The sequence below is a fragment of the Polypterus senegalus genome, chromosome 15 (genome assembly GCF_016835505.1).
Source record: "Polypterus senegalus isolate Bchr_013 chromosome 15, ASM1683550v1, whole genome shotgun sequence".
Classification (NCBI taxonomy): domain Eukaryota; kingdom Metazoa; phylum Chordata; class Cladistia; order Polypteriformes; family Polypteridae; genus Polypterus; species Polypterus senegalus.
Genome location: NC_053168.1, coordinates 94,315,928 through 94,333,004, shown reverse-complemented (window position 1 = coordinate 94,333,004; position 17,077 = coordinate 94,315,928). Strand labels below are relative to the sequence as shown.

Below are 17,077 nucleotides of genomic sequence, written 5' to 3'. Positions count from 1 at the left end.
ACAAACGTCATAAACCAAGCAATATTTTTCATGTACAAACAGGACATATACCAAGTTGGACTTATTGTAAAGTGGACGTATACCAAGGTACCACTGTATATGTAAATGTTATAAATGTAAAAATCATAATGCTGTGATTTTTTGAATGCAGAATAAGAGAATAAAGAGCAGCTAATTAAATGAGATCAATCCTTATCACTGTTTGTGAATCTGGTTGGAACAAAAACCTGCAGCCACATGAGTTTGGGAACTGCTGCATAGGGACATATAGTGAATTTAATAGTGCTTTAATAAACGGTTTTCTAAAATGCCTTGCAAATCATTATTTCAGTTAGAGAAACTGGATTATTGGTCTCCGAGAAACCTGGTCAACAGACAAATTCCTCAGCAAGTAACCCGGTTATATGACCATGTAAACCCTTGATTGGTATACAGTGTAACAAAGGTGCTATATTGGTGCCTAACCTGACACAGACTCACACCGGAGGCACGTATATAAAAATCAATAAACATATTTTTTTTCACCTGTGGGGCATGTCTTCCCCATGTCCCAGAGGCACAACACAGTCCCAAAACAGACCAGTAAAGCACACAAGCACAAACAATCTCATCCCAACTCAGGCTTCTGGAGTGGTGGCTGCTGACCCCTTTTATAGTCCACCCAGAACTGCTCCAGGTGGTTGATTGCCGATTTCCGGCTGCACTTCCAGGTGTGGTGAAAACACTGCCCATAAGGGCTCAGGCATTCCAGCTGCAGCACCCCCTGGTGGCGCCTGCGGGACCCAACAGGGTTGTACCAAACTCCAATTCCCATGGAGCCCTGCGGGAAACCGAGGCACCGCTCCAACCCAGGGGGCTGCCATCTAGCATACAGGGGAAGGTATTGCAAAGTCCATGGCTGCTCTCCCTGAACATATAATGAAGGGGCGTCCCAGCCGGTCATAGAAGCCGGCTGTCGGCCACAACAGTTAAGCATTCTGTAGTCTGTTGCACTCTTTTCACCCATTCCTGTGTCAGCTTCTCACACCTTCAGCAGCCACAAGTTAAATTTCCTGAAACTTAATTTCAGAATTTGCTAAATTTATTTTGATGAGCTGAATGTACAGAGATAAGCTCAGCAGAAAACCTCAAGGGCCGTTGGGTTACATGCAAGAAGTAGTCTGATTAGTTTTTAATGAAACAAGTATTCTAACACAATACTTATTTTAATGAAGTAAAAATACCTGCATTATCATAATCTCTGCAACACTGAGTGTAAGCCAAGAAGCAAATATGCAGGGATACTTCTGCTTTGCAGGGCTCAAACACACAGCCAAGCAGAAGAAACAGAAACATATTAACAAAGTGTCAGTTTAGTTTTAATCCAGCTATATTTGCTATAGATATGTTGAAATATTGTGATTGAGGGATTGACTAGTCAAATTTTACAAAACACAAATTGGGGGCTCAGGCCAAGACTGTAAGAATTGGATGAATGTTACTTACATTTGAGCATATGAAGTAATAATTTATAAAACACAAGAAAATGATCGCAGGCTTCATGGTTGTTTTCGGATTCACATTTACTGTAACTGTTTTTGTGCAGCTTAATGACTTCCAAGCGCTTTGCCAAAAGAGAACTCTATATGAATACTTAAAAGGAAAGTCAACTAATCAGCAGCAGCCAGTACAAATGCCTTCATATTACTGTCAGAAATTCTATATTTGAACTGTCTGCAGTAAAAAGACTGAACTGAATCCTGCTTTCTCTGCAATTCAGGCTCACATAAATGATCCACATGTTTATGACAGGAAACAAACATGTCTGTTTTATTGAACCAAACATAATCTCTGTACAGTAAGTGGGGGCACTTCTCGTATTTTTACAAGTTCAGTTGGTTTGCTAAAATATATTACTATAAAGAAAATACAAACTTATGAGTCCATATTAGACATAACCTGTTTCTTTACAGGAATATTCTAAAAAATAAATTGAGGTATGCATGTTCTTAAAGTTATATACATTTATTTAGCAGAAATCGTACTTAATTACTGATTCAGAGACAATTGTCTATCAGGTGCGGTGGCATATTTCATGAAGAAAATACCGGTTTGCAAGTTTCTGAATGTCATCTGGTGTGAACTCCTTACTTTCTGTAGCTGAAAGATGGTCAAACAATAGCTTTACTTGATCTTTTTCACTCTTGCCAAGAAGTGAACATACCATCTGAAAAATAATTATTTACAGTGTTACTCTGTTATATTACACAACTTATATTGTATGAGTTTGAGATACTAGGCTCCAAGCTAGGCTATTCCAAGAAAATTAGGTCATGGCAGTGCTAAGAAATCCTTGATGCTCGTCTAGACATATCACCTCCTTCACCAGAAAGTTGACATGCAAGCAGCCCATCAAATTACATGTGTTAGTGCTCATGTTAGATGCGCTAACATGAATGGAACTGCAATACAAATGTGAGAAAAATAACTACCTTTACCTAAAACAAACCTTGACATATGCATTGCCAATAAAAGTTTAAATCAAAAACATTTGGTCTTAAATGATTCAATGGTGGAAGCCAATAGGCAAGGCAATTGTGTCTTCTTTAAGCAATTGATATGTGTAAAAATTAGAGCTTCTATAACACATGGGCAGAATACTTATTTAAACAGATTTCCATTTTCTTAAGATAATTTACATATCAAATGTCACATTATTAAGAGCCACTTTGAGTTTCAGTGCTTTGAAATACAAATCTCACAGTGAACAAGATTTCACTATAGGATTTTATAATGAGTAAACATTGATTTATCTAAATACTTTTGCAAAACACTACTGGCATAAAGGCACCCTGCTGATACTTCAATAATGTAGTAATACCATCTTATTACACTAAGTTGAAATCATTTTCAAATTGATGCAACCATTTGTTGTCATCCTAGCACAAACAAATTGAGTTGTTATTTGAAATGTTATTGTCCTCTCTAGAGGCTGGTATGTAAGACTGCACATCTTAAGAATAACTTGGTAATAAAAATGTTAATCATATGAAATAATTCAATCATTTCAAACTATGCTATTATATTGTGAAATTATACTGTACATTACTATGTTACATGCAATTCTACAAAAATCAACAGTTACAGTAACTTGTGTGAGAGATAACCTCTTACCTCAAATCTAGCAGCCTTTTGTAGGTTCATTAAGTGAGAATATACCACTTCTGGGCTCTTCTGAAGAAGATGTCTATCCAAGGCTTGAATCATGATGGCCAAAGCTTCTGTGTCTAACTCACAGCTCATCAATAAAGGCATATTTTCTGGTGTTACGTTGCAGAGAAGTTCGGCACAAGCAGCTACATCACTCTTCACTTTAATGGTGTTTAATATCTGCCCAAATTCATATGCATTTGTAGGCTTTAAAAGAAGTGTGTCTTTCCAATTAGAGGGATCAGCATCAATGAAACCATGTTGATGGTTTACACTTAATACACTTCCAGGAATACTTCTGATTTCTCCAGTTTCTCCTTCTTCATCACTGTTACTGACCTAAGAAACAAAGACAACCAGCTGAACTACATTTCAAGTACAAAACGGTATCAGAGGATGGCTAAGACTCCACTGACTATTCATGTTGTACAATAATTCACTGTAAAACCATGATAACACATGATGTTCACAAAAAAGACATTGACAAGAATAAAGATGTTACAATTTCGTATCAGCTTCTCCAAATTTTGACTGAATCAACCCTTTTATTTCAAAGAAAGGGAAATAAAAATAAGGTACTTTAGGGATACTCTATATATTGAAAATGTACAAATATGATATGGAGATTTAGGATCACAGTTCCACAACTAAATTCACTATGTGCCAAGAGATATTAATAAATTTAATGATTCAAACATTGATTTTTTTGTATTTTTGTAATTCTGCAACTGTCAAAATACTACAGTGGAACCTCGGGTCACAAACGTCTCAGAACACGTACAAATCGGGTTACGACCAAAACGTTTGCCAAACTTTTGCATCTGTTCACGACCTACACACTCAGGTGACACACAAGCCAGTTTCCCTTCCGGTTCGTACGCACTGATGATTTCCGTACATGTTCAGTCTCTCCCTGTTTCTTCGCTGTGAACTCTTTGTGCTCTATTTCGTTTCCCTTCCAGTTCGTACGTGCCCGTGATTTACGCACGTTTTCAGCCTCTCCCTGTACATTACATTGTTCTCGGTCAGACGTGCATCGCGTACAAAAGGGTTGGGGTTTTGAAAAATAAAGTGAGGTTTTATTTACAGGTGCACTTAAAGAAAATAATCAAAAATAATGTCCTCGGAATTTATATATTAAAACACAGTCCAATGCCGCAAAGGACACACAAAACAATCAAATGGAGCCCAGAAATGACTGTATACAATATTTACAGTGCTACTTGAAAGTCCCAAAAGAAAAAGTAAAATACACACAAACTAATGAAATCCAAATATATACACAAAAACAAAATGTGAAGCTGTCTTCCTCCACAGTGATCCAAGTCAGGAAGCTGCTCCTCCAAACAGTGTATAATACAGGATTCACCCAAAAATATTCAAAAATATAGAAAAAGTGTATATACAAAAATAAACAGTGCACCACTAACCACAACCCAATAAATACCTCCACCAAAGTTATTCAAGAGATATTTATATGAAAAAATATTTACAAAACAAAGCACAAGCCGTAATGCTGTTCTGTCAGGTACCTTTCTCTAAGAAGATCTATTCAGAAAGAACCCCTCTAGAGGCCACGATTCCCTTTTGTATTCGGCCCTACGCTGACCAATTAAACAGCCGTCGTCATCCTTCCCGAGGTGCGATGACGTGAACACGCTTTGGCGGCGTCTACTTTCCCACACAATTACTATAAAATGGAGCTGCCGGCGCGCTGCGTATAGCTGTGCCGGCTTCTGAGACGCCAACGGCACTTCTGCCATAAAGTGAAAGTAAGCACTTTCTATTCTTTTCCTCCTTCCCTGAGCTACAGCCCAGACAACTACGAATAAGGGATCCCTTTACTAGACCGCGGTAAACTAATACTACGACGCTTTGCACTTTCTTTTACTCCTTTAGAGTTAATGAGGTCGCGGAAACGCGTGTAGGAGTGGGATACCGACAATGCCATCCCGGCCGGTCAATGGCAAGGCTGTCTCTCCAGTCTACATGAGACCCGCTGTGACACTCCCCAAAAGACGCTAATATCGTCAACAAAGACGTCTTTCTGCACTATATAAATGAAAAAAGGTAAGTTTCCTTTCTTTATACATTTTTTCCTCCAAACAAAAGCCTCCCTCTTTACACAGCAGAGGACGCTAAACTAATTTCATTTAATTAATGGTAATGCCAGTAGTGCATATTACCACACACCCTCCCCCTCAAGATTTCAGGTCATATGTGCGGGATAAATAATCTGCCACTAGATTCTTTTTCCCGCAACATAACGCACCTGAAACCTGTATGGCTGGAGAGCCAAATACCAGCGGCCACACGAGCATTAGAATGCCTCATCTTTTGGATCCACTGCAATGCTCGGTGGTCGCTCTCCACAATAAATTCGTTGGACAGTAGATAATACTTAAGGCTATCTACAGCCCATTTTATTGCTAATCCTTCTTTCTCTAAGGTAGCGTACTTCTTCTCTCGGTCAAACAGCTTCCTACTAATAAACAAAATTGGCCTCTTCGTCACCCTCTCCCTGCATCAAGGCTGCTCCCAAACCTTCCCCCGAGGCATCAACCTGCAAAGTAAAAGGTTTTGCAAAGTCAGGACAATGCAATACAACATTCTTACAAAATATTTTTTTCAGAGATTGAAAGGCATTTTCACATGACTCTGTCCATTTGACGTTCGTGGTGCAGATCCTTTAAGCAGGTCGGTGAGGGGTGCTGCAATATCCGAAAAATTGGGGATAAATCTTCTGTACCACCCCACCAAACCAAGGAATGACCGGACCTGCTTCTTTGTTCCAGGACACGGACGATCCTTTATAGCGGCCATTTTGTCAATTTGGGGTCGGATCAAACCGCCCCCTATGGTGTACCAAGGTATTGCACTTCCTCTTTGGCAATGACTGTTTTTTCAGGGTTAACCACAAGCCCAGCTGTTTTTAACCTTTCAAACACATCCGCCAGTTGTTTTAGATGCTCCTCCCAGGTCTTACTGTATACTACCACATCATCTATGTAGGCTCTAGCATACCTCTCTGCTCCTTGCAGCACTTTGTCCATGAGGGCTGGAAGTTCGCCGCTCCATGCAACCCAAATGGCATGACCGTGAACTGGTACAAACCTCCGGGAGCCCTGAAAGCGGTAAGTGGTTTTGCCTCATCGGTGAGTGGGACCTGCCAATAACCTTTACAAAGATCAATTGTTGTTAAATATTTTGCTGGACCTAGCTGCTCTACCAGCTCGTCCACTCTAGGCATTGGGTAGGTATCAAAAGCTGAGATGGCGTTAAGCTTACTGTAATCCACACAGAATCTCATCTGTCCGTTCTTTTTAGGAACGAGTACCACAGGACTACACCAGTCACTCACTGAAGGTTCGATGATGCCTAAATCTTTCATCTGTTCCAGCTCCTCTCGGAAAACCTCTTGTAGGCGTGCAGGAATTCTACAGTAGGATGTTCTCACAGGACCTGGGGATGTAAGGCGAATATCATGATGTATGAGAGGAGTCCTACCAGGCAAAGATCCAAACAGACCCTCTGGAATCAATTGTTGTACTTCTGCTCTTTTGTCTCTTCAAGATGTTCCAATGATGGTCCTTCTTGGACTTCTTTGCAAGATGGCAAGTACTGCTCCTCTGATTCCTCTTCTTCGAACGCTACTGAATCAATAGCTGACTTGAAGGGTTAGTATATTCCTGCCATGGCTTCAGCATATTAATATGAAAAGTTTGCCTTAATTTCCTAGGGTGATCAGGCATATCAATCTCATAAGTGACAGGACCTTTTGAGCAACTACTGTGTATGGCCCTTGCCACTTGGCTAAAAGACTGCTCTCTGAAGTAGGCAATAATAACAGTACCTTCTGTCCAACGGTAAGTTTCGGTCTCTGACTGCCTTGTCATACCACGCTTTCTGCTTGGCTTGTGCGTTTTCCATATTTGCTTTAACAAACTGCGACAGGTTGGCGAATTTTTCCTGCAACTTAAGGACAAAAGTTAGCACATTTTGTGACTCAGTTCTGTCTCTATCTCCCTCTAGGGTTTCCTTTAGCACAGAAAGGGGTCCTCGCACATGCCGACCATACAATAGCTCAAACGGAGAGAATCCAGTAGATGCCTCGGAACCTCCCGGTAAGCAAACAACAGGTATGGTAGCCACTGATCCCAATCTGATCCAGTCACGCTAACAAATTTCCTCAGCATCTGTTTTAAGGTGGCATTAAATCGCTCCACTAGCCCATCCGTCTGCGGGTGATAGGGTGTGGTCCTTAAACCGAATTCCTAACAAACTATTCACATGTCTTATCAATTTTGCTGTTAGATTGGACCCCTGGTCAGTTAACATTTCTCTTGGGATCCCCACTCTGGCAAATAGCTGTATTAGAGCCCTCACAATGTTACTTGCATTTGTTTTCTTCAGGGGAAAGGCTTCTGGGAACCGGGTTGCGTGTCAGCACACTACCAGAATATATTTATGTCCAGTGCGCTACGTTCGACAGGACCCACAATATCAACCGCTATTCTGGAAAAAGGCTCTTCCACTACAGGCAAAGGTATTAGTGGAACTTTGTCTCCTCTCTTCACTGGTCCAACTTTCTGACACTCTGCACATGCTTTTATATAATTTGTTACGTCTTTAGTCCATCCTGGCCAATAGAAATGCCGTGCTAGCCTATCAGATGTTTTTACTTGCCCCAAATGACCTGACCAGGGAATGCTATGGCTAATCTGTAACACTTTTGCCCTCAGACTAGATGGCAACACCAATCTCTGCCCATGGTCATCTTGATGATACAGGAGGTCATCTTTAATAATAAATTTCTCTCCTGTCTTAGACTGCGAACCCTTTGTGGCCTTGTCAAAGCAGACACGCAGACTGGGGTCGTCCGCTGAGCGGAAGCCACATCACTCGGTAAGTCGCTACTGTTTCCTGTGAGATCCAAAGGCAATATGAGCTCACCCTGCTTCTGGGGAACGCCCCAGAGCTTCTCACGCCTTCTCTGACTACGGGCTTTACGGACCGTGCCTGTCTTGTCAGCTTCCCCAAATGGCAGCACATCCCAGCCATCCTGGGCATCTTGCTTTTGCCTTGCCGCCTGGGCCCTTGTGACCATCAGAGTCTCCGCCTGCAGAGTACTCTGTAAGAGATCTTCGATCCCCGGCACGTCCAACCCTAGTAGAATTGGGTAAGGCATGTTGTCTAATACGCCCATGGGCAACTCATATCCCAAACCTTGAATCTCCAGGTTCACCCGGACAAGAGGATAGGTGACTTCTTCACCATGGACACACCTCAATACTACCTGCTGACCTGACTGTACCACTTGGTCGACCAAACAGTCTTTCCTCACCAGAGACTGGGTGCTTCCTGTATCTATTAATGCAGGGTACAGTTTACCTGCCATAGTAACCCTTAGAATTTTCTCCCTATTCTTAAAAGGTGTCTTCTTCTCAGGTAGGGGGCATGGAACAAAACAAAATTTTGCCTCCTTACGTTTGTTTGGACAAAACTTAATTAGATGGCCTTTCTGTCCACAACCATGACACAACCAACCCTCCCTATAATCTGGCTTTGCAGGTGGGTTGACTAATCTTGTAGGACCACGACCCATTTCACCCGAGACATACCTGTGGGCTTAGCTGTTGTTCTGGGCCTCTGAATGACTTTATCCTCCTTCCAGGTTCCTTGGACGATGGGCAGCCAGGAATACCTCAGCCAGCTCCGCTGCTTCTTTGGAAGTCTTTGGCCGATGCTCCTCTACCCATGTACGGATTTTAATATCAAATACCTGCAAAAGTTGTTCTAACAGAATAAAGTCAATTATCTGGTCTATTGAGTGTTTCTGGGGTTGTAACCATTTAGTGCATAATTCTTTCAACAGTGTCAGAAGTTCTTTAGGAGACTGACCTTCCTCCCATTCGAGAGAACGGAACCTCACCCTGTATGCGTTTGGTGCTGATCTCGTACTTCTCTAGGATGGCAGCTTTTAATGAGTCATAGATCAGGGACTCCTCTACTGGCATGGCCAAAATGCCGCCCTGGCCCCTCCTGTAAGTAAAGGAACAAGACGGATTGCCCAATCTGCTCTTGGCCAGTCACACACTGTAGCCACCCTTTCGAATGTTGAAAGGTAATGTTCTATGTCCTCGGGCTCCTGGAAGGGCATCAGACGAGGGTATTCCCAAGTTCTTGCTGAGGCTCCTCTACTTCTTTCTACAGATTCATCAGGATTGGAGGACTGCGACTGTTGCACCAAATTCACCTGTCCCTGTAGCTGGGCGAACTGGTGCTGCAGACTTTTGAATCGCTGTTCCAATCGTTGGTCTTTGTCTTCCTGCACAGCGATGAATTGTCGCAAGAGTGTCTCCACTGTACGGATATCCCCAGTGACTTGACTTCTTCCCTGCCTGTGCTGCTCCGGAGACCACTCCTGTATTGCGGTCTGGAGTGCCAACTCCTTGAGGCTTCTTTGGAGCCATACTGCCAAAACTGTCTTCGTCCGTACTCCAAAATCAAAAATACTGTCTTACTTTTACCACCTGATCAGATCCCACCGCTGCCACCAAAATGTGACACCCCGTGTAGTGGGAATTGGAATCACCAGCCTACACTCTAGGTGTCTAGTATGTGGGACCGAGCGTGACCAGGATGATGGTGTAAGACAGGGAGACACAGACACAAAAAGGGTTGGGGTTTTTGAAAAATAAAGTGAGGTTTTATTTACAGGTGCACTTAAAGAAAATAATCAAAAATAATGTCCTGGAATTTATATATTAAAACACAGTCCAATGCAAAGGACACACAAAAACAATCAAATGGAGCCCAGAAATGACTGTATACAATATTTACAGTGCTACTTGAAAGTCCCAAAAGAAAAAGTAAAATACACACAAACTAATGAAATCCAAATATATACACAAAACAAAATGTGAAGCTGTCTTCCTCCACAGTGATCCAAGTCAGGAAGCTGCTCCTCCAAACAGTGTATAATACAGGATTCACCCAAAAATATTCAAAAATATAGAAAAAGTGTATATACAAAAATAAACAGTGCACCACTAACCACAACCCAATAAATACCTCCACCAAAGTTATTCAAGAGATATTTATATGAAAAAAATATTTACAAAAACAAAGCACAAGCCGTAATGCTGTTCTGTCAGGTACCTTTCTCTAAGAAGATCTATTCAGAAAGAACCCCCTCTAGAGGCCACGATTCCCTTTTGTATTCGGCGCCCCTACGCTGACCAATTAAACAGCCGTACGTCATCCTTCCCGAGGTACGCGATGACGTGAACACGTTTGCGAAAAGCGGCGTCTACTTTCCCACACAATTACTATAAAAATGGAGCTGCCGCGCGCGCGCGTATAGCTGTGCCGGCTTCTGAGACGCCAACGGCACTTCTGCCATAAAGTGAAAGTAAGCACTTTCTATTCTTTTCCTCCTTCCCTGAGCTACAGCCCAGACAACTACGAATAAGGGATCCCCTTTACTAGACCGCGGTAAACTAATACTACGACGCTTTGCACTTTCTTTTACTCCTTTAGAGTTAATGAGGTCGCGGAAACGCGTGTAGGAGTGGGATACCGACAATGCCATCCCGGCCGGTCAATGGCAAGGCTGTCTCTCCAGTCTACATGAGACCCGCGTAGACGGACTTTACCTCAAAACTGTAATCTCCTCTCCATCCAGTTCCTCCTCACTTCCTCACCTCCTCATGCCAGAACTCGACTCATGCAAGGTTAGTTTTCTTGGTTGTTTATGGTTAGTTTTTGTATAAATTACAGATTTTTCAAATGTTCATTTTTTTCCCTGTGCTTAAAAACGCAAAAAAAAGTGTTTACAGCGAGCGGTTCATAAGGCTGTAGCATGAACTCTTCCAATGTTAGTTTTCTCTGTTCAAGGTTTTCTCAGTGTTATTCAATGTTTTTACATTTAGTTTACTATTACACTGTGCATTCTATGGTATAATTAACTATTTTTGTGCTTAAAAAAATTTTTTAAAATATATTTACATGCAGTTTGTACAGTCCGGAATGGACTAATTGTATTTACATACAATCCTATGGGGGAAATTACTTCGGGTTATGACCAAATCGGGTTGCGACCACAGTTTTAGAACGAATTATGGTCGTGACCCGAGGTTCCGCTGTATATGAAGAGGCCAGGTGAAGGTTGAATATCGTACAACAAGTGAATGACTTTTGATCTACTGTGTTTATATTTCATACAGCGGGTTGTGGGAATAGGAGGAGATGGAGCTTAGGGGAGGCAGGGTTCAGAGCGCAGATGGGTCATGCATATACAGGATTAGGATTAGGATTTCAGACCTTTGCATCAAACGTTATCTGTGTTTGCAAAGTTAGATGCATGCATAATTGACTCAAGTGAAATGTAAATTCTTGGAAATCATTGTTATTTTTGACAGCAATCATTTTCATTCTTTTTTCAGATTTATAGGGAAACAAATGCAGAATGCTGTGTGTATGGTAATTTACACTGCAGGTATCATTAGGCACTATAGTGTTTTTAACCTTTTTGACAGGAAATGTGCCTTCATTTAACACACTGCACTTTTTCCCCCTGCTTTTTTTCAAATGGTAAATTATATCATAATATTATCAGCTTAAAAGTCAACAGGCAAGGCATACTTGAGAATGTGGGAGGAAAACCCACACAGACAAGGAAAATATGTGCAAGATCTACACAGACAACCACTAGGTACAGGACTCAAATCCAGTTGGGAGTGCCACTGCACCACCACGCAATGCCCTGTTAGCACATAATAGAAACAAAAACATTTAACTTTGAGAACAGCTTGGTACATAGGGAGCATAACTGAAAATAGACCAAAATTTTGGATTATTCCCAAATTACACAATGTTGCAAACTTGCCACAATCAAATCTCTACACTATGAATATATTGTTTTCATTCAAAACATACAATCAATTATGTAAAATAATGTCTTCTTCCAGTAATCATTATTTCCTAATGTTTCAGATTTCCAGTGCTCTCAAACACTTTCCTATAAGAGCTGCATGAAGTTCTCCACATGCAGACCAAGACTTTGCAAGCAGACATCTTGACTTCTTAATTTGGTCTCTTGAACTGTGCCACTGAGCTATGAAGTGTGAATGCCAACATTTTTGAGAATACAGAATAAAGACAAAAGAAGAAAGTGTGTTTCAATTGTTGTGGATTTCTTTTAAATAAATATCCCACGGGGGACGCACAGACCAGCGTGTTACTTCATGCTGGTTGCAAGCCCGGATAAATGGGGAAGGTTAAGTCAGGAAGGGCATCCAGTATAAAATTGTGCCAGATCAATATGTGGACACCAATACAAATTTCCATATCGGATCGGAGCCTGGGTTAACAACGGCCACCACCACTACTGTTAGCCAACAGGGTGCTGGCGGAAATTGGGCTACTGTTGGCCGAAGAAAGAGATCAAGAGGGGGGAGACGTGTTTGGAGGCAGAAGGACAGGAGGAAGGTAAAGAGAGTGGAACTGAGGGTAGGAACTTTGAATGTTGGCAATATGACTGGTAAGGGATGAGAGTTAGCCGATTTGATGGAGAGAAGGAAGGTTGATATATTGTGAGTACAAGAGACTACATGGAAGGGAAATGAGGCAAGGTGGATCGAAGGTGGATTCAAATTGTTCTATCATGGTGTGGCTGGGAGGAGAAATGGGGTAGGGGTTATTCTAAAGGAGAAGTATGCCAAGAGTGTTTTGGAGGTGAAAAGAGTTTCAGACAGAGTAATGATTATGAAGCTGGAAACTGAAGGTGTGATGATGAATGTTGTTAGTGCATATGCTCCGCAAGTTGGGTGTTCGACGGATGAGAAAGAAGATTTCTGGAGTGAGTTGGATGAGGGTTAAGAAGGGAGGTGATGATTAGTGAGTGGCAGTATGGTTTCATGCTAGGGAAAAGCACCACAGATGTAATGTTTGTTCTAAGGGCGTTGATGAAGAAGTATAGAGAAGCCCAGAAGGAGTTGCATTGTGTCTTTGTGGACCTGGAGAAAGCAAATGACAGGGTATCTTGAGATGAGTTGTGGTATTGTATGAGGAAGTTGGGAGTGGCAGAGAAGTATGTAAGAGTGGATACGTACAAGAGAAGTGTGACTGTGGTGAGAACTGCAGTAGGAGTGACGGATGCATTCAACTTGGAGGTGGGATTATATTAGGGATCGGCTCTGAGTCCTTTCTTATTTGCAATGGTGATGGACTGGTTGATAGACGAGATTAGGCAGGACCATGATGTTTGCTGATGATACTGTGATCTGTAGCGAGAGTAGGGAGCAGGTTAAGGAGACCCTGGACAGGTGGAGATATGCTCTGGAGAGGAGAGGAATGAAGGTCAGTAGGAACAATACAGAATACATGTGTGTGAATGAGAGTAAGGTCAGAGGAATGGTGAGGATGCAGGGAGTAGAGTTGGTGAAGGTGGATGAGTTTAAATACTTGGGATCAACAATTCAGAGTAACAGGGATTGTGGAAGAGAGGTGAAAAAGAGAGTGCAGGCAGGGTGGAATGGGTGGAGAATAGTGTCAGGAGTGATTTGTGACAGACAGGTATCAGCAAGAGTGACAGGGAAGGTCTACAGGATGGTAGTGAGACCAGCTACAGTATGTTATATGGGCTGGAAATTGTGGCACTGACAAGAAAGCAAGAGACGGTACTGGAGGTGGCAGAGTTAAAGATGTTAAGATTTGTACTGGGTGTGACGAAGATTGACAGGATTAGAAATGAGTATGTTAGAGGGTCAGCTCAAGTTGGACGGTTGAGAGACAAAGTCAGAGGCAAGATTGTGTTTGTTTGGACATGTGCAGAGGTGAGATACTGGGTATATTGCGATGTTAACGATAGAGCTGCCAGGCAAGAGGAAAGCCTAAGCGGAGGTTTATGGATGTGCTGAGAGGGGACATGCAGGTGGTGGATGTAACAGAGCAAGATGCAGAAGACAGGACAATAAGGAAGAAGATGATTCACTGTGGCAATCTCTAACAGGAGCAGCCGAAAGAAGAAGAAGAAGAAGAAGAAATATTTCAAAGGGCCTGGTGTACAGTGTATATACCAACTATATTGATATTACTATACTAGCTGATTACCCAGTGGCTTCGCTCACTGAGTGCAAGGGAAAAAAATAAAATGCAGTATTTATAAAATAAGTTAAGTAGTAAAACATTTTGATAAAAGAATTTGAAGAACATATAAGAAGTGTATAAATTATTAAACAGTAAAACATTAACATTTAAGAAGTAAAGATACATTGAGTACTACTGCAGTGGTTTCGGGTAAACTACCTGCTTGACAACATTGCACTACGTGCCTGTGATTTAAGAGAAAAATTATTCTGAGAAATGTGGACGCTGCCCTTTCGTGCTTAATGGGCACGAATACATGTGTCCAAACACTTCCCAAGTCCAATACTTTACATGAAGAGGTTGGTATATCTTCTTAGATGTAAACCCTCCATCTTCTAAAAAGAATTGATCACAAAAGCAACCTTGAATGTTGCGGGGTTTTAGTGACCCAAACTCACCTTAATGGACAGTAAGTCGTGCAGCGCAATTTACCAAGAGAGTCACGCTTTGATGGGGCTGAATTACACTCATTCGTAAAGATTTCCACTCTCCTAGGAGCCGATGGGGCACTTGAAGTGTCACAAACAGTGCGAGAAGAGAGGACGCTGCCCGAAACTGCAAAGCTCTCAACCTGGCAGAGCAGCCCGATATTCCTCGCCTCCCAGTGTCCACTTTGTTGTCACGACCCCTCGCCACTGAAGGCAGTCTCGTCTTCACATTGTTTACAGCTTGGCGCAGTTAAAAAGTAGAAAGACGCAAAGCTGTTTTCTTCATCTCTTCTACTATTAAGTACTGCCAATTAAAAAAACGTTACAATGTAGTAGTTTCCGTGACAGTCACTTGGACGAATAAATAAAACTTCCCTGTCAGAACGCGCCTGGCGGCGGACAGCTCAGTGCTGGAGTTGAGAGAGGAGGGTGACGCGGGGCGTACTTCTATGGGATAGATCGGCGTGTTTGTGTTTACTTCTTTTCAATATCAGTAAAATAACTCTCACACAAATAATAACAATTCGTAAAGACGATATAAAAATGCCGTCCACAAACGAAGTGATTAGTTTCTGTATTATAATATGTTCTGTGGTCATACATAATTTCCATTTTGCGTGGTTATATGCAATTTCCGTTTCAAACACGAAAAAAATTTTATATATATAAATTGATGCTAGCAATGTGTGTATATGATTTTTGTTTCTCTTTTAATTCATTAGATCTATTGGTGAACAGCACATGAACTCTTCATTCTAATTGAGCCACTCTGACTGGACAAAGACATTTCTAAGCTTACATAGACATAGGCTATAAAAAAGTAGTAAATCCTCCCATAGACAGTGGAAAGTTACTAGGAATAACAACTTTTCATATGATCAAACCTATGACATCTTTTAGGCAAAGCTGAAAGAAATCCTTTGTTCTACAATAGTAATACTGTGTACAGGAGTACACATACAGTACAAAAATCGTTTTATGTATCTGCTGTACATATATATATTTATATTTTTAAATATATACAAATATATTTAAAATTATTTAAAAAATCATTTCCTTCACACCATTAATTTTTCACTTATATAAATATGGTACTTTGTGGATTTTGTTTTCTTAATTTTTTTTTAACACTCATTCATACACGTAACAAACATAAATGAATGAGAAACAGCACAGACATAAGCTATGTTCATAGGTAATACTTTGGTTGTTAATCACCCTGCATGAATATAGGAACCTGCTTACTTCTTGAATTGGAATTTTTTTCCTCTGCTTTTGATTGATGCAGCTATCATGCTGTTTCTTTAAACAATCTGTTACTTCCTTAAGTTCTCTCTTGGCTTCAGTGATATGTGGAGCAATCTGAAGAACTTCTTTGAAATCATTGATGCTAGCAATGTAATTCTGTATAACAAGACAAAAATTTAAATTTGTTTGCAGTTTTAATCATTTAAAAATTTATTTTTTATCTGAAATTTAAAGCTTTAAACAGTAGTAGCAGTAATATGAGTAGCACTGGCATGTGTGCAGTGTTAAATGAAATACTTACTCTCAGATGCAACACATCACCACTCATCAGAAACATAATAAAGAAGAGGAAAATTAAAATAAATAAGCAGAGAGATGCATCATCAGCGAATTTGCAAAATCAATGGTGAACATCACACATAACATCTTGCCAAGTTAGTCCACAGTCCAGTAAACTCAGTTGTCCTGAGGACATATTAGGAATCCACTTGTTCTCATGTAGGTTCATTTTTTTCCCCATTGCCCTTCTGATTTTCATATATTTATGCTACTAATTACTTTATTTCAAAACAGTTAGACCAGTTTATTTTAAACTGTTTTAGCTTTGTTTAATATACTTTCCAAAACCAGAAATGCTATTTTATACTTTATAAATAGTAACAGAACCAACTGAAATAACCATGTCAGGTGTTGGGAAAGACTATTGAGATATTAAGAAAAAGAAAATAAATATTCTGTGTTTCTGGTTAAACATAAACAGTCAGTTAAATACATTATAATTACCTGTAGGTTTTTGTAGGCAAGACCTCGTCTGTAATAAGCCTTTACATTAGAGGGTTCCAACAGCAGGGCTGAATTACAGTCCTGTATCACTTCTTCACTTTGATTCAGCTTTAAATGACACAATGCCCTAGAAAAATATCATAAACAAGCTTAAAAAGGGGAAAAACTTTTTTTACAATAAAACTACATCTAGATCCTAAAAAACACTTGTTTGTTTCAACTATTAAATCAATATCTCAGAAATGCTTCTCTGAAAACTATAAGAGTTTACAACCAGA

At 40.7% G+C, this 17,077-nt stretch overlaps 1 protein-coding gene across 2 annotated transcripts in view; it reads right to left on the bottom strand.

The window, feature by feature from the left end:
- Window positions 1-1,785: 1,785 nt before the first annotated feature.
- Window positions 1,786-17,077, bottom strand: part of LOC120515429 (sperm-associated antigen 1-like) — a 185,691-nt gene continuing 170,399 nt past the window's right edge. For both annotated transcript variants that reach the window (XM_039736416.1, XM_039736417.1), the window contains 4 exons: window positions 16,800-16,926; window positions 16,014-16,172; window positions 3,154-3,528; window positions 1,786-2,206 (listed from right to left, as the gene is read on the bottom strand). In XM_039736416.1, coding sequence (XP_039592350.1) covers window positions 2,054-2,206; window positions 3,154-3,528; window positions 16,014-16,172; window positions 16,800-16,926 — 814 coding nt within the window. In that variant the 3' untranslated portion in view covers window positions 1,786-2,053. The remainder of the gene's footprint in view (window positions 2,207-3,153; window positions 3,529-16,013; window positions 16,173-16,799; window positions 16,927-17,077) is intronic.